At 53.6% G+C, this 17,692-nt stretch overlaps 1 protein-coding gene across 7 annotated transcripts in view; it reads left to right on the top strand.

Moving 5' to 3' along the window:
• UNKL (unk like zinc finger) overlaps positions 1-17,692 on the top strand; it is a 61,228-nt gene that overhangs the window by 20,372 nt on the left and 23,164 nt on the right. For 6 of the 7 annotated variants that reach the window (XM_037815446.1, XM_037815444.1, XM_037815445.1 and 3 more), the window contains 5 exons: positions 8,314-8,447; positions 11,580-11,715; positions 12,279-12,396; positions 15,512-15,596; positions 16,398-16,483. In XM_037815446.1, coding sequence (XP_037671374.1) covers positions 8,314-8,447; positions 11,580-11,715; positions 12,279-12,396; positions 15,512-15,596; positions 16,398-16,483 — 559 coding nt within the window. Of the gene's footprint in view, positions 1-27; positions 794-8,313; positions 8,448-11,579; positions 11,716-12,278; positions 12,397-15,511; positions 15,597-16,397; positions 16,484-17,692 lie in introns of those variants that run through there. The other variant, XM_037815447.1, reaches the window with a different exon arrangement.

Below are 17,692 nucleotides of genomic sequence, written 5' to 3'. Positions count from 1 at the left end.
CCACACTCCTCCTGAGCCTTGGTCTTGTTTCTCACAAGAAAAGCAGACACCCCCTTTACACGCGGCCTTGGCCTCCGCATGCGTGGGCAGTGCACTCGCCACAGGTTGTGTCCCCGAGGTGCAGGAGCTCGTCCCTGCTAGGCCGGGCTCACTGCCCAGGGTTTTTAAAAGGTCACTGTGGAAATCCGTATATATGTAAAAAACATAAAATTTCCTCTTCTAGCCATTTTTAAGCGTCCAGTTCGGTCGCATTAATTATATTCCTGATGCTGTGCTGCCATCACTGGCTTCCATTACTGAAACTTTTTCATTACCCCAAACAGAAACTCTGTCCCCATTTAGCAAGAGCTCCCTGTTCTCTGTCCCCAAGCCCTGGTGGCCTGCGGTCCACTTTCTGTCTCCATGGATCGGCCAATTCTAGATGTTTTAAGAGCCGTGTGACAGTGTTGCTCATGTTCCCCCTGGCTGGGTTATGGTGCCCAGGTGGTCGAGCAAGCCCTGGCCTGCATGTCGCTGTGAGGGTGTTTCCTGGGTGTGAGTCATGGGTCGGTTGGTGCGTCTGTGGCTGACAGCTCTGCAGCCAACAGAGGCTTTGCGGTGAGCGGAGCCTCATCCGAACCAGTCAGTGAAGGCCTTAGTGCAAGCTCAGGGGATTCAGCAGCCAGGCCCCTTCCATCTCTACTCCAGCTTCTCCTGGGGACCGCTCCCAGTCTCCGACTCAGGCCTGCCCTGCGGAGTTCGGACTTGCTTATCCCCACAGCCACATGAGCCAACTCCTGTGACAAATCTCACGGTATTTACAGTGTGTGTGTGTGTCTCCTGTTGGTTCTATTTCCCTGGAGAGCCCGAATATGGCTTTGGTACCAGTAGTGCTTCTTGAGAAACAGAAACTTAAGGATGAGATTTCTGAATTTGTTCTGGGGTTTGTGGAATTGATTCTGTAATCTGATTAGATTCAAAGCAACTAATGACTCTATTTCCAGTGATAAAGATGACACTGATAGTCCATGGCACGAGTTGTCAAAAGACATGCAAAATATCACCACTGGGTACGGCTACTCAAATGCTGGCAGGAGGCAAGGGTGGGAGTGTTTTGTTTTTTAAATTTTTTAAAATTCAGTTTTATTGAGATATATTCAGATACCATACAGTCATCCAAAGTGTACAATCAGTTGTTCACAGTACCATCCTATAGTTGTGCATTCATCACCCCAATCTATTTTTTGAACATTTTCATTGTACCGGAAGAAGAATAAAAATAAAAGTAAAGAACACCTAAAACACCCCCCTACCCTATTTTTTGTTTAGTTTTTGTCCCCATTTTTCTACTCATCCATCCATATACTGGATAAAGGGAATGCAATCCACAAGGTTCTCACAATCACACTGTCCCCCCTTGTAAGCTACATTGTTATACAGTCATCTTCAAGAGTCAAGGCTCCTGGGCTTGAGTTTGGTAGTTCCAGGAATTTACTTCTGGCTATTCCAGTGTATTAAATCCTAAAAAGGGTTATCTATATAGTGCGTAAGAATGTCCACCAGAGTGACCTCTCGACTCCATTTGGAATCTCTCAGCCACTGAAACTTTATTTTGTTTCATTTCACATCCCCCTTTTGGTCTAGAAGATGTTCTCAGTCCTGGGTGGGAGTGTCTTTGACACCTCAACAGAGTTGTGTGAAGTTAAGAGGTATAATGACATTGACTGGACACATTGTTAAAGAAAGGGATCAACTCAAGGCTTCAAATTACCAGCTCTAGTGCCACGTGAAGGACATGGAAGTTTCTATGCCCTGAAAGAAAATCTTATTTCGTGTAGCCACAGACTTGAGATTCCTGAAAACCAGACCCACAGTCTCCTTGTACAAGTGGCTGAACTACAATGTAAACTAAATTCCCAACCTTGCAGAGTGTCTGCTGTTAAAGTGAGGACATTGCTTGGAAAGAAAGGGGATCCTGAAAATTGGAATGGGGATTTATGGGTTGAAAATGATGGCAGTGGGAACATCGAAATCCCAAATTCTTCTGAGTCTTGCCAGATAAACCTGCAGCAGTCTGCCCTGAGGAAACAGCCCTGACTCCTCTGTCTGGAGACTGAACCTGTCTCACCAGATGAGACTGCAGCGGGACGCTCTGATGGAGCTGGCTTGCAAGACACTGCTGATTGCTCTTGTGACCCATCCTACCACTCCTCTTTCCTTCTAGAGCTATAACCAGACCGAAGTTAGGCTAGAGGCCCTGAAAGGTGAGGTACAAAGTGTGACCCACGAGGAGGTGTGTTACACTCCAGAAGAACTGCATGAGTTTTCCAACTTATGTAGATAGAAATCAGGGGAGTATGTGTGGGAATGGATAGTAACAGTGTGGGATAATGGTGAAAGGAATATAAAGTTGGATCAGGCTGAATTTCTTGATATGGACCCACTAAGCAGAGATTCTGCATTCAATATTGTAGCTCAAGTGGTAAAAAGGGCGTTAACAGTTTGTTTGGGTGGTTGGCTGAAACACGGATCAAAAGGTGGCTGACATTACCCAAGGTTGAAATGCCAGAATTGCCCTGGTATAATGTAGAGGAGGGGATTCAAAGGCTTAGAGAGATTGGGATATTAGGGTGGATTTATCACGGAAGACCTGCTCACACACCCCTGGAATGACCAGAGGACTCACCTTTTACCAGGACTGTGAGGAATAAATTTGTGAGACTAGCTCCATCATCCCTGAAGAGCTCTGTTGTCGCCTGTTCCTGCTTACTAATGCTGTCTGTCTTTTTGCAAAATACCAGAAATGGATTGGCTTTTATAAAGGGGGTTTATTTGGTTACAAAGTTACAGTCTTAAGGCCATAAAGTGTCCAAGGTAAGTCATCAACAGTCGGGTACCTTCACTGGAGGATGGCCAATGGTGTCCGGAAAACCTCTGTTAGCTGGGAAGGCACATGGCTGGCATTTGTTCTGGCATTCTGGTTTCAAAATGGCTTTTTCCCAGGGCGTTCCTCTCTAGGCGTCTGCTTGCTTCTGGGTTGCATTTTCAAAAATGTGTATGTAAGCTGCAGCTCCTCTAAAATGTTACTCTCAGTTGCTCTCTGCATCTAGGCCTGTGTAGCTCTTTTTAAAGTACTCTGGTGATCCAATAAGGACCCACACTGAATGGGTGGGGCAACACTCCATAGAAATAATCCAATGAAAGGTCTCGCCCACAGTTGATTGAGTCACATCTCCATGGAAACACTGAATCAACAGGTTCCAACCTAATCAACACTAACACGTCTGTCCCCACAAGATTGCCTCAAAGAACATAGCATTTTGGGGGACATAATACATCCAAACCGGCACATCACCCTTCTCTGTAGGTCAGATATTACTGTGAGAACTGCTGTCACTGAGCTGGAATCCTTAAATACAATAGGGATAATCAGATCCCGAGTCGGCAGAAGCCACATGGCAGCAGTTAATCGCCAAAGACAAAGTGGGCATGGCTACCATAAATATGAACAGTGGGCTCAAAGCAGCAGTCAAAATAATCTGACTTCCAGAGACTTATGGCATTGGCTAGTAGATCATGAGACCTAGAATTAAAATTGATGGGCAGTCTACTAAATTCTTGTTTTATCTGTACAAACAGGAGAGTTCCAGATAAAGTGAACAAAGTCTAACTTGAATTATAAAAACAGAGTCACGGCCCCTTAATCAATTCCCAGACTTGAGACAATTTACAGACCCAGAGCGCCTTGAATGAGGGGAAGGCCGGGTACCCTTGGCAAAGGACCCTGTTACACTGCCAAAAATTTATACTGTTAATCTTCCTCCCAGCCTTCCCCAGGGGGACTGACGACCTTTTACCAGGGTAACTGTGCATTGGGGAAAAGGAAATGATCAGACATTTCGGGGATTATGAGGCACTGGCTCAGAAGTGACATTAATTCTAGGAGACCCAAAACGTCACTTTGGTCCACCAGTCAGAATTGGGGCTTATGGAGGTCAGGTGATCGATGGAGTTTTAGCTCAGGTCCATCTCATAGAGGGTTTGGTGGGTCCCCGGACCCATTCTGTAGTTATTTCCCCAGTGCTGGGGTGCATAATTGGAATAGACATACTCAGCAACTGGCAGAATCCTCACATTTGTTCCCTGACTCATGGAATGTGGGCTATTATGGTGGGAAAGCCCAAGTGGAAGCCACTAGAACTCTCCCTGCCTAGCAAAATAGTAAACCAGAAGCAATACTGGATTCCTGGAGGGATTGCAGAGATTAATGCCACTCTTAATTAAGGACTTGAAGGATTCAGGGGTGGTGATTCCAACCACATCCCCATTCAGCTTTTCTATTTGGCCTGTGCGGAAAAGAGGTGGGTGTTGGCGGATGACGGTGGATTATCGTAAGCTTAGCCAGGTGGTGACTCCAATTGCAGCTGCTGTTCCAGATGTGGTATCATTACTTGAGCAAATCAACACATCCCCTGGTACCTGGTATGCAGCTATGGATCTGGCAAATGCTTTTTTCTCAATAGCTGTTAGTAAGGACCACCAGAAACAGTTTGCATTCAGCTGGCAATGCCAGCAGTTTACATTCACTGTGCTACCTCAGGGTTATATCAACTCTCCAGCCCTATGTCATAATATTGTCCACAGGGATCTTCTTCCTCCCACAAGACATCACACTGGTCCATTATATTGATGACATCATGTTGATTGGACATAGTGAGCAAGAAGTAGCATCTACTCCAGATTTGTTGGTGAGGCATTTGTATGTCAGAGGATGGGAGATAAATCCAACAAAAATGCAGGGTCCTTTCACCTCAGTGAAATTTCTAGGTGTCCAGTGGTGTGGGGCCTGTCGAGATACCCCTTCTAAGGTGAAGGGTAAGCGACTGCATCTGCCCCTCCTACAACCAAAAAGAGATGCCTAGTTGGCCTCTTTGGATTTTGAAGACAACATATTCCTCATTTAGGTGTGCTACTCCAGCCCATTTACTGAGAGAGCAGAAAATCTTCTAGTCTTTAGTGGGGGCCAGAATAAGAGAAGGCTCTGTGACAGGTCCAGGCTGCTGTGCAATCTGCTCTGCCACTTGGACCGTATGATCCAGCTGATCCAGTGGTGCTGGAAGTATCAGAGGCAATAGAGATGCTGTTTGGAGGCTTTGGCAGGCTCCTATAGGAGAATCACAACACAGACCCTTAGGATTTTTGAGTAAAGCTTTACCATCCTCTGCAGATAACTACTCTCCTTTTGAGAAACAGCTGTTGGTTGGCCTGCTCCTGGGCCTTAGTAGAGACAGAACACTTAACCATGGGCCACCAAGTTACCATGAGTCCTGAGTTACCTGTCATGAGCTGGGTGTTATCTGACCCACCAAGCCATGAAGTTGGGCCTGCACAGCAGCACTCCATCATAAAATGGAAATGGTATATACGAGATAGAGCTCAAGTGGGTCCTGAAGGCACAAATAAGTTACATGAGGAAGTGGCCCAAATGCCCATGGCCCCTACTCCTGCCACATAACCTTCTCTTTCCCAGCACAGAGCTGTGGTATCTTGGGGAGTTCCTTACAGTCAGTTGACTGAGGAAGAGAAGACTCGGGCCTGGTTTACAGATGGTTCTGCACGATATGCAGGCACCACCCGAAAGTGGACAGCTACAGCACTGCAGCCCCTTTCTGGGATGCCCCTGAAGGACAGTGGTGAGGGGAGATCTTCCCAGTGTGCAGAACTTCAAGCAGTGCACCTGTTTATTCACTTTGCTTGGAAGGAGAACTGGCCAAGGTACGTTTGTATACTGATTCATGGACTGTTGCTAATGGCTTGACTGGATGGCCAGGGACTTAAAAGGAACATCATTGGGAAATTTGTGACAAAGAAGTCTGGGGAAGAGGTATATGGATAGACCTTTCTGAGTGGGCAAAGAACATAAAGATATTTGTGTCCCTTGTGAATGCTCATCAGAGGGTGACTTCAGCAGAAGAAGATTTTAATAATCAAGTGGATAAAATGACCCGTTTGGTGGATACCAATCAGCCTCTTTCCCCAGCAACTCCTGTCATTGCCCAATGGGCTCATGAACAAAGTGGTCACAGTGGTAGGGATGGAGGTTATGCATGGGCTCAGCAACATGGACTTCCACTCACCAAGGCTGACCTGGCCACAGCCACTGCTGAGTGCCCAATCTGCCAGCAGCAGAGACCCACACTCAGTCCCCGATATGGCACCATTCCTCGGGGTGATCAGACTGCTACCTGGTGGCAGGTGGATTACATTCAACCACTTCCATAATGGAAGGGGCAGTGATTTGTTCTCACTGGAATAGACACATACTCTGAACATGGGTTTGCCTTCCCTGCACGACATGCTTCTGCCAAATCTACCATCCGTGGACTTACAGAATGCCTCATCCACCATCATGGTATTCCACACAGCATTGCTTCGGACCAAGGAACCCACTTCACAGCAAATGAAGTGAGGGGATGGGCACATGCTCATGGAATTCTGTGGTCTTACCATGTTCCCCATCATCCAGAAGCAGCTGGGTTGATAGAACGGTGGAATGGCCTATTGAAGACTCAATTACAGCACCAACTAGGTGGCAGTACCTTGCAGGGCTGGGGCAGTGTTCTCCAGGAGGCTGTGTATGCTCTGAATCAGCGTCCACTCTATGGTGCTGTTTCTCCCATAGCCAGGATTCATGGGTCCAGAAATCAAGGGGTGGAAACAGGAGTGGCATCACTCACTATCACTCCTAGTGATCCACTAGGAAAATTTTTGCTTCCTGTCCCTGCAAGTTTAAGCTCTGCTGGTCTACAGGTCTTGGTTCCAAAAGGAGCAGTGCTTCCACCAGGAAACACAACAATAATCCCATTGAACTGGAAGTTAAGGCTGCCACCTGGCCACTTTGGGCTTCTTATGCCTCTGAATCAACAGGCAAGTAAGGGGATTACTGTACTGGCTGGGGTGATTGATCCTGACTATCAAGGGGAAATAGCACTGCACCTACACAATGGAAGTAAAGAAGAGTTTTCCTGGCATACAGGAGATCCCCTGGGGCGTCTCTTAGTACTACCAAGCCCCGTGATTCAAGTCGATGGAAAACTGCAACAACCCAATCCAGGCAGGACTACCAATGGCCAAGAAACTTCAGGAATGAAGGTTTGGGTCACCCCACCAGGCAAAGAACCACGGCCAGCTGAAGTGCTTGCTGAGGGTAAAGGGAACATGGAATGGGTAGTGGAAGAAGGTCGTGATAAATATGAACTACGGCCACATGACCAGTTATAGAAACGAGGGCTATGATGGCATGAATATTTCCTCCTCGTTTTGTTATGAGTATGTTTGTATTTGTCTGTAAAGCAAATACCTTTGTTTTTTTCTGTATCTGATTCCCTCTTCATATACCATAAGTTGTATTAACTTTATGTCATAGTATTTACATTATAGGATATCACTTTTAAGAGGGGAAGTTAGTGCGTTTCTTGTTGTACACAGGACAGTGGAATATTGTTAGGCAAAACAATGACCATCATTGTTTTTATTTAGAGACTAATTGTGGTTTAAGGAGACGTGTATGGCTGCCAGGTTGACAAGGTGTGGACTGTGATGGTGAAGTTCATGTGTCATCGTGACCGGGTGATGGCGTCCAGTTGTCTGTCAGGCAAGCGCTGGCCTGGTTGTTACTGGGAGAGTATTTTGTGGATTTAAATCATCAGTAAATTGATTGCATCTATGGCTTATGACAGCCACAGTCCACCTTCAGCAGTGAGAAAAGTGTCATCCAGGCAGCTGAAGGCCTTAAAAGGAGGAGTGATGATTCCAGCCTTCAGAGGAAGTTTCCGTCTCCGTGTGAGCCAGCTGGCTTCTCCTGGGAAACATTGCAAACCATCGGAGTTCTCGGCTTGCAGCCTGCCCTACGGAATTCAGACTTGCCCATCCCCATAGTCACGCGAGCCCATTCCTATAATAAATCTTGTTGTATTTATAATTGTACCTCCTGTCGGTTCTGTTTCTCTGGAAACTCTGACTTTGGCATTATACAATATTTGTCCTTCGGGGTCTGGCGTAAATCACTCGGCATAATGTTCTCGAGGTTTATCCCCTCGAGCTCTTAACGCTCTTGGGCTTTGCATGGGACCATCTTCCCAGGATAGGGGGCCCGGGGCCTGTGGAACGCCTTTTCGGAGCCCTGCAGGTGTCTGGCGTCTTGGGTGACACGTGGGCGGCTCTGTACAGTGACAGAGCCCAGCGATTCTGAAGCTGTTTATTTCAGGACTTTCTCATCCTGCAGGGCTTTGGATGCGTCTCTGAGCTGTAAACCCGTTTGCTGTTTGATTTTAGGGAGCTGCAGGCTCAGGAAGCCTTACACAACGGCCCGCTTGGCGCAGGGGACGGCATCCTCGATCTGCAGCCCGGGGTCTTGGCCAGCCAGGCCATGATCGAGAAGGTGCTGGGCGAGGACCCCCGCTGGCAAGGTAACCCCCCACCGTCGCTGGGACTCGGAGGGGCCAGGGGCTGGGTATAGCTGCTGCCGTTTACCACAGACCTGCACGGTGCGTCTCTGTCCTTCACTGAGCCCGTCCTACCACTGGAGAAACTGAGGCTCACCGAGCTGAGTGGTTTCCTTGCCCCCTCAGCTGGGGAGGTGTTGCGTGTTCCTTGAACCCAGGCACGTGGTCCCGGAGCCTGCCCTGAACCTTGGCACTGGTGGGCCGGCCCTGTGTGGGGGACGTAGCCCAGCTCCTGGCCTGGGGCTTCCGCTGCCGCCTGCTCCCAAGGGATCGTGGGCTCCCGCCCCTCCCCGCGCGGTGGTTCTCTGCTGTGGCTCTCAGAGCAGGGGCTTTAGGATCCCTGAGTGGGGGGCACTTTTCAGAAACACATGTTCCCGGGCTGTGGGGCCTGGGTTCTGGCCAGACCGTCAGTGATTGCTGGGGGCAGCTAAGTTCTAGGCGAAGCTCTTCTTCTTTGGGCGTCTCTTTGAACTTGCTTTGCGCAGGCTTTCATGTGCATACAGCGTACTTTGAAAGCGTGGTGATCATCGTTCTTTTTCAGCCTCAGAGGGTGCTGCTTGGCCCCGGGCATCAGGGAACCAGTGGGCATCAGGCTCCCTGGGTGGAGGGGCCCATGGATTGGCGCAAAAGGAGAAAACAGGAGTGTAGTGATGATTTTGGTGGGAACTCCGTCCTTCCTGGTTTCCTTCCCGTCTCCCCCTCGGCCCAGGGCATGTGGGTCCCGGGCCTCCCACCCCGTCCGGCGTGAGCCGGGGCAGGTGTCGCTGCAGTGGACTGGCCCTCGGCTGGGGTGCTGCTGCCGGCTGGGGGTGGAGGACACCGAGGGACACCGTCCGCTCCGGGGCCCCCCTCTGAGACTCGGAGGGAAAGCTTGCTTATGCCACCACCCAAAAGAGTCCTCCGCAAAGCTTCCCAAGGACTGTGCACCCCAATTCCACTCTTTTTTTTTTTTTAATTAAATTCAATTTTATTGAAATACATTCACACCATACAATCATCCATGGTATACAGTCCACTGTCCACAGTATGATAACATAGTTATGCGTTCATCACCACAATCTATCTCTGAACATTTTCCTTACATCAGAAAGAACCAGAACAAGAATAAAAAATAAAAGTGAAAAAAGAACACCCAAATCATCCCCCCATCCCACCCTATTTGTCCTTTAGTTTTTATCCCCATTTTTCTACTCATCCATACACTAGATAAAGGGGGTGTGATCCACAAGGTCTTCACAATCACACTGTCACCCCTTGTAATCTACATTATTATATAATTGTCTTCAGGAGTCCAGACTGCTGGGTTGGAGTTTGGTAGTTTCAGGTATTTACTTCTAGCTATTCCAATACATTAAAACCTAAGAGGTGTTATCTATATAGTGCATAAGAATGTCCACCAGAGTGACCTCTCGACTCCATTTGGAATCTCTCAGCCACTGAAACTATTTCGTCTCATTTTACATCCCCCCTTTTGGTCAAGAAGATACTCTCGGTCCCACGATGCCGGGTCCACATTCATCCCCAGGAGTCATATTCTGCCCTAATTCCACTCTTGCCAGCTCCGGAGAACTAGTGTTTCACTCTGGAAATTCTTGTCTTGCTGGGAAACACCGCAGGAGCCTCCTGTTCCTGGTTTTGCAGCCCGTCTCTCGCAGCGCCCCACTTAGCGTCTGCACTCGCCACTGAAGGGGCTGGGGCTTGGGGGGTGAATCCCCGACACATGGAGCTGAGCTAGCAGCGTTTTGCATGTTTTTGGTACTGGTTAACCCACGGTGCCTAAGCAGACTGCTTTATCTTAAATGCTTCTGCTCCCTTGGTTTGTGCAGAAGATTTTCCAGTTTCTGTTTTCTGAGTGTCACAGATAAAACAGGGCCACAGCAGCCCCCACTGAGGGCTTCCTTTAGAGCAGCCTTCTCGGGCCATGGTGTCTTTGTTTTCGGTTTTCATCGTAGTTTTATTTTTCTTAATTAATAGACTCATTTTTAGAGCAGTTTTAGGTTTGCAGAAACAGTGCACAGAAGCTCAGCGTCCCCTGCCCCCACAGCCCCCCGTCTGGCCGCAGCCGTGTCATCGTCCTGAGGCCGAGTCCTCGGTGCCCCCTCCGCGGCCTGTGGGCTGTGACAGGTGCATCCTTTGAGACGGGGTCACCCCTAAAACCCCTGGACCCACCTCGTCACCCCCCGACCCCCTGGGAGCCCCGATATCCGACTGTCTCTGCAGTGTCGCCTCCCCCAGAGCTCCCCGTCCTTGGGATCCCGCAGGGAGAGGCCTTTTCAGGCTGGCTCCTTGCCTTGGGCAACGTGCAGGAAGGTGCCGCGTCCTTCCGTGGCCTGACGCTTCGTTCCTTTTTGTCTCTGAGCAACATTCCGTCGTCGGGACTTGCTCACCCGTCAGGGCACATTTGGGTCTCAGGCCGATTTTTAGATGCATTTGCCGTAACGGAGGAAGCGGCATGCCTGTTATTGTAGGAACATTCATTTTTGAACGTTTAGGGACTCGGACAGCTCTAAGGGTCACAATTACACCTTCTTCTTGTACTTCCTGGATGTGGCCCTTGCCTTAGTCTCGCGGCGTTTGTTCTCTCCGGACGCCCCCACGTGTCTCCGGGCACCGCTGTGGAGCTCGTCGCCGCATGCTGCGCGTCACTGTGTCTACGTGGGGCCCTGCGTTTGGGAACAAACATTCTGTAACTTTTATATCCTTAAAAACACCTTCCTGTTCCCAAAGCTCTTGTTCCCTCCATGCCCTGTCGGTGCTTAGCATCTTCTGTCTTCCGGTACGTTTTCTGAAATTGAATTTGGTGTGGACGGATCTTATCATAGTCTTAAATTTTGACTTGGAATGCGGTTTGCGTGTGGCGGCTGCTGGCCCCTTCTCCCCACATCCCGACCTGTGGAACCCCGGCTCCACCTGGGGCTGCGGGGTGTTGGCTCTCTTCCCCCCGCCGGCCTCGCCTGGCCTTGCTCCGCGGGTGGTCAGCCTCATGGGCCGAGGGTCAGAGCGCCGCAACACAGGAGGCAGATGCGGGTCAGCCAGTGGCCCAAGGAGGGCCGGTTTTCCAGATCCTCCTCCCACCAGCCACTGCTTCCTTTTCAGACGCCAACTTTGTGCTGGGCAGCTACAAGACCGAGCAGTGCCCAAAGCCGCCGCGCCTCTGCCGTCAGGGCTACGCGTGCCCGCACTTCCACAACGGCCGGGACCGCAGACGGAGCCCCCGGAGGTTCCAGTACAGGTGAGTCGGTGGTGGGGACACCACCCGGGGCCCGGCGCGACCTCACGGCCTCCACCCCTTAGCGGCAGCCCAGGCAGCATGCACCTGCACAATGTCTCAGGCAGGGGCCGCTCTGCCCCCGGCCCCGCTGGCTCCTGCACCCCCTGTCTGGCATCAGCTTGGCTTGGTGAGCGGCGACGGGCACGCCTGGCTCCCCAGAGCCCCATGTGACGGCAGGTGAAGCGTGAGGGCGTGCTCTTCGGTTTCCTCCCGGACGCTGTGGTGGATGTCTTTCCCAGGCCTGCTGGCCCAGCACTGTCCACTTCTGGGGGTTCCCCCGGTGTTGGCTCAGCTGGGCCCCCCCAGGTTCCCAGGATGTTCTGCCTGGCTCCAGGACGCTTTCCACTTGGACGTGGACACCCCAACTTGGCTGCACAGCGCATTTTTAAAGTGGGGACAGGGCCACCAATCAGAGGGGCGTGCGCCACCTGCCCGCGGCCGCTGGCCTCCGGCATCCCATGGTGTGGGCCCCACAACTCTGGGGATGCTGTGCCCCCTCCTCAGCACGCCCCTTTCTCCTGCAGGTCTGCACCGTGCCCCAGCGTGAAGCAGGGTGACGAGTGGGGGGAGCCCTCCCGGTGCGAGAGTGGGGACGGCTGCCAGTACTGCCACTCACGCACGGAGCAGCAGTTCCACCCCGAGGTGCGTGCAGACCCCGCTGCTCCGCCCACGCGCGGCTCGGGGCGAGTCCTCTCGGCACTTGTCCGGGGTCCCTGAGATCACCCTCAGGCATACCAGTCATACGGTTTCTGTGGTGTGGGGGTAAGGTTAAGAGGAAAGCAGCGAAAAGCACGAGAGAAAGGAGGACGCGCTTGCAGAGGGCTTGGCGCGGGAGTGGGGGTAGGGGGAGCGTTGCCCCAAGGGTTGCCTTGAGGTGTAGAAGGCAGCCAGGGGTTGTTAGTCGGCAGGGTGGGAGGAGCGGCGGCAGCTGCCGGTAGTGGCTCCGAGGGGGAGCTCGCCGGAGGGGGAGGCGGAAGTGGGAGGCCCCAAGCGTCGCAAGACGGCGGCGCGGTGGGAGTGGCTAAGGCATAGGATGGTGGACTAGCTCCGCCCTGTGAAAGGGCGGGGTAAAGCGCTTGCGGTTTCCGGCCCAGCTTAGGGCTGACGTCATCGCCGGAGCACTTCCTCCCCTCGATGGAAGAAGAAGGAGGAGGAGGAAGTTCGCCATCTTGGCGAGGCTCAGTGTTATTTTGTTTTTTGGGAGTCATTTTGAGCGCGTTGTTAATCTGCTCGACTAAGGACTCTGTGTCCGAATCGTGGTTTACATTAGTATCGCTGTCTGAATCTGTTGACTGGGTTGATAGGGCCTCCTTGGATTTAACGGGGCCTCGATCAGGGGGGAGGGAGCCTTGAAGGCAGGAGCGGATGGTTATCAGGGTGGGGAGCAAGCCGGGAGGGAAGCGCTTGCTCTCATGTTCCATGGCGTTGGTGACCCGATCAATAAGGCGATTATAAGTAACAGGGTCCCAAAGATGGCAAGTGGTGAGCCATGGGTTAAAGGGCAGCAGGAGGTCCCAATATACTTGCAGCTGCCGGACAGACACCTTACAGCGATGTGTGTCTAGGAGACCAGCCAGAGCGCGAACTTGAGGCGCTTGGCGTGCAGATAGACGATTACCCATAGCAGAGGGGAAAGGAGGGGGGGGTTGTTTACCGAGCAAGGAGAATGAGGTAAACCGTGGCCGCGAGGCCGGAGGAGACAGCGAGAATAGAAGGCAGGAGCCTCTAGTAGCAAGAGCAGTTTGGGGGGGGCGGTCGCAAAGAGGCACACCGCGCGAAACAAAGAAACAAAGACACAAAGGACCACAGCAAAGTAATGGAGGGGAAGAGGGAAAGCTACTGGAGGAAGAGTGTTAGGAGGAATGGGGGGACATAGGAAGAGAAGACGAAAGGTAGTCGGGGGTAAGAGTTAGGTTAACGCGGGAAAGGAAGAGCGGCCCGGGCGCGGAGCGGCGTGGGAGAGGCGGCTCCGGACGTGGAGCGGCGAGGGAGAGGCGGCTCCGCGGGGCGGCGAGGGAGAGGCGGCCCTTACTTTGCAGGCGAGGAGAAGGGGAGCTGGAGAGGCGTCCGGGCGAGCGGGTGGTTTTACTGGACCGCTGCGTGGAGAGGACTTTTAATTCCAGGGGCCCCACGTTGGGCGCCAGTTGCGGTCGCAGTTGATTCGTCTGGGGGGGGGGGGTGGCGGCCGGTTGCTAAATCCTAGGCTCCCAGGATTGCTCGGAGGGTACCGGCGGCGGGGGCTCTTTCCCGGAGGCGAAGGCAAGGCGGGGGACTTGGCCAGGTCCCCGGCGGAGTGGCGTGCAAAGTATGGAGGGCGGCGAGAAAGGAACAGGCGGGACACGGTTCTTTTAGGGTGAAGAAGCCAAGAGAGAGAGAGTTTATTAGGGGAGAGTACAAGCTTATATCGGGCGTTTAGAGGGCGGGGTAGCTGTAGAGGTTAAAGGCTTGGATTGGTTCTGAGAGGGCGCGGAGGTTGATTGAAAAGGGGCGAGAGTTGCTCCGGTAACGGTGTCTGGCAACAATGTATGCGCACTGGTGGTGATGGGAGTTGCACTGGCAACGGGGAGTGTCCGGGCAAGATAAGGGGGTGGGGAAAAGGCGGTTCCCTCCGGCAAGCCTCCCCTAACAGTGTTATTTTGGGTGAGGAAATGGGGCCTGCCTCCGGCCTCACTTTCCCAGGCCCGGGGGGCTGCGGAGGGCGCTGTCGCCCGTGCCCACCACCCTCCCCAGGGGCTGATCAGGTCCCCCAGCCCAGGCCCGCCAAGTTGAAGCACGTAATCAGTGTCCCGCAGTCAGTGATGATTTTTAACAGGGAAGAAGCGGCCCAGGTGGCTTGATTTTAGCGCCTCCAGTCATGCCCGCGTGACAGGGCTGTGCAAGTAAATATCCTCTTCCCCACCCCACGGCAGAGCGTTTCCTTGCTTTGCACACACACCCCTGTCCACACGCACACGCTCACGCTGGAGCAAGCTGGAAGAGGGAATGTGGTGCCGGTGACCTCGTTCGGGCTCTGAGTGCCACAGAGACGCCCTTGAGGGGCTGGAGGGCGCCGTCCGGCACGGCCGGGCCAGTGAGCGACCAGGCCAGGCAGAGCTTCCGGGAAGGCGGTCAGGGTACAAGTCCTCAGGAAGTCGTGTTTTGTTCTGTTCAGAGTCTATGCTTTAAATGCATCTAAATTACAAGCTGCCTTGACATTTTCATTCTAGATTCAAGACACTTTAAACTCGCGTTCCCAGTGGGCAGTAGGGTTTCGGCGTGTCGAGGTGGTGGCTGCGAAGCTGAGGGAACGCGGGGTCCAGGGGAAGAGGGGGCCGCTGTGGGAGGCTGGAGCTGGGGTCCAGGTTGGGGATCTCGGGGGCTCCCATGCTTCAGGCCTCCCTGAGCATCTTTGATGCTGAGTCACCCCATGTGAGCAGAAAACAAACGCATGCATTGCTTTACCAGGGTTGGCTGAGCGCCGGCTGCATACCTGGTGCTGCACTAGTTCCATCTCAGAAAGCGTCCAGTGGAGACACCGGCTGTGTGTGGTGTTGGAGGGATGGACGCCGTGGTGAATGGCCTCCTGCGTATGCATCCCTCTGCCTGAGGGGGCTTCGGGACGAAGGCCAGGCTGCCAGGGAGCAGCATCGTTGGCTCGAGACGCGTGTTGCGATTCGGAGCTCGGGCCCAACTCTGCGATGCGGCAGGCTTCATGCAGCCAGCTCTGGGTTTCCCATGGGGTCTTGGTCTTTCACCATTTTACTTTTGTGTTTCCCAGATCTACAAGTCGACCAAGTGCAATGACATGCGCCAGACGGGCTACTGCCCGCGGGGCCCTTTCTGCGCGTTCGCTCACATCGAGAGTAAGTAACTGGAAGAGCCGACAGTGCCCCTGACGTTCAGGGCTCCTTGGGGCTCCTCTCACCCAGAGCAGGGAGAGCAGGTGGGAGCTGTGCTCGGGTGGGCCGCCGAGACGGAGAACACCCTGCCCTCTGGAGCCCCCGGAGCCCTGGGGCCTGAGCCGAGGGGCTGCCCCTGCTCCCCTGTGCTCCTCACTCCTGCCTCCGTGCTCCTCCTGGCCACATCAGTCACCTCCGCTGGGGGAGGCCCGGGGACGCTGAATAAACCAAGGCTCCAGTGAGAGACCAACAGAGAAGGCAGCACAGTCTGGGCACGTCCTTGTCTTTGTCTGGTGACGCGACGAGGCTCCGCTGTGACGGCAGAGGGGCTCGGGGGAAGCTCCCGGGGTCAGGTGCGGGAGGCTCGTCCGTGGAGCCCGTCCCTGCTCGGCACACTGGTAGTTCCCACTTAAGCGTTCAAGTCTGGGTTCCAGTTTCTGTTAGCATAGTTGCAAACTCATATTTTACTCTCTGTTTTTTATCCAAAAGGGGAGGGTGGCTGTTCTTCCTCGAGTTAAAAGACTTTTTTTGAGTGTTGAAGTCCTTGAAGAGTTAGAGCTGAAGCAGTTGAGGGTCTTGTTGCTCAGGACAGTTTAGCGACATCCCCGACGACCCTTTGCTTGTCCTGCTTAGAAAATTGATCGTTAGCTAGTGCAGTGCACGCTCTCCCCTCACTTTGGTGGGAGCTCCCCCACCGGAAGATTCCGCGCTGTCGCTGTGTGGCCAGCCAGGGCCGCTCCAAGTCTGCTCCCCCCTTTTCCACAGAGAGCCTCGGAATCTCGGGCGACTGGGCCTGCCGCGATCTCGGCTCCGCCAGCAGCCCTGCAGCCAGCAGTGGCCAGTCCGGACACGTGAGTGGAATGCGCGTTGAACTCTGGGGAACACGCACGAGTATGAGCTCCGGGCCGTGCGGTCGGAGGCAGTCAGCCTGGGGAGTTGGCCGTCCTTCTGGAAGAGTCTAGAAGGTCCTGGCCATGTTCTTGTCTGGCCCCGGAGCAGGGCGAGCCGCAGTGCTGGCCGACGGGCTGCCTTCGCTAAACCTGCGCCTGCTGTTTGGCTGCGGTTGTCGCGTGGCCTCAGCGGAGCCGTTAGGAGCAGCCGCTGGGTCTCCTCAGGACACGTCTGGGATAGGCCCTGGCCCAGTCGGTTCTTGGTGGGCCTGGGAGGGCTCAGGTAGGGCGTGATATGGGGGGCTGACCCCCCCCAAAGCTGGTCCGCTCCGGCGGCTCGGGACCCTTGTTTCCAGGTGACTCCAGAGGGGGTGGGGCCTGGGGTCTGGGCCATCGTCTTGCCTGCTGAGTGGCCTTGAACCCCAGCTGGTCCTGACATCTCCCAAGGAGCAGGGTGGGGGGCCCACACGGGGGCACAGGTCTGGTCAATGCGTTTGGTGTCATCGTGAGAGGCTGGGGTGGCAGCTCGGGAAGGAATTTCCTAAAACCTTGGTTGTTTCCCCTCCACCTCCGCCCCGTCTTACTTCGGGCTCTTTGAAAAGAAGGAAAAACTTGAGGGTAAGCCAGGAAAACCTGCATGGAATTTGGAAAGAGGTGCTTGGCTATCTGGGCGTCACACGGCCGTGGTTTCAGAGCTCCTGTCTCTCTCCGGGCGGGTGGTGCCGTGGGCTGTTACTTGGGTGCCCTTTCCCTCAGACCGTCCTGAACGCACCCCCTTCAGCTGCGGGGTGGTGTGTTCGCGCGTGTGTCCTCGGCTTCACCGTGCTGTGTGCCCACCCTGGCCACCCTCGATCACAGCTGCTTTTGCCGACGTGTTTCCGATCCGGCTCTGCCTTCCTGACATGACAGAAATCCTTTGGGAATATGAAGGCGGAGGCCACGGGGGCCCCTCAGCCCGCAGTTGCTGAGACAATAAGTGCGGCCCCCCCAGCCTCCTGGCCCGCCCGGGGGGAGCCTCGGTCCCCTCCAGTTGTCCTTCACGCCCGCACCTGGCCGCTGATGCCCCTGGGCTTCTGTTCAGGCTTCCCTGGGAGGACTGAGCCAAGGAATATTCTGGAATATTCCAAAGAATGTTCACCAGCAGCAGAGCCAGCTTGGCCCATGCAGGGT

This window comes from Choloepus didactylus, chromosome 21 (assembly GCF_015220235.1).
Source record: "Choloepus didactylus isolate mChoDid1 chromosome 21, mChoDid1.pri, whole genome shotgun sequence".
Classification (NCBI taxonomy): Eukaryota; Metazoa; Chordata; class Mammalia; order Pilosa; family Megalonychidae; genus Choloepus; species Choloepus didactylus.
The sequence above is the reverse complement of the archived record's forward strand: the minus strand, read 5'-3'. Positions and strand labels throughout refer to the sequence as shown.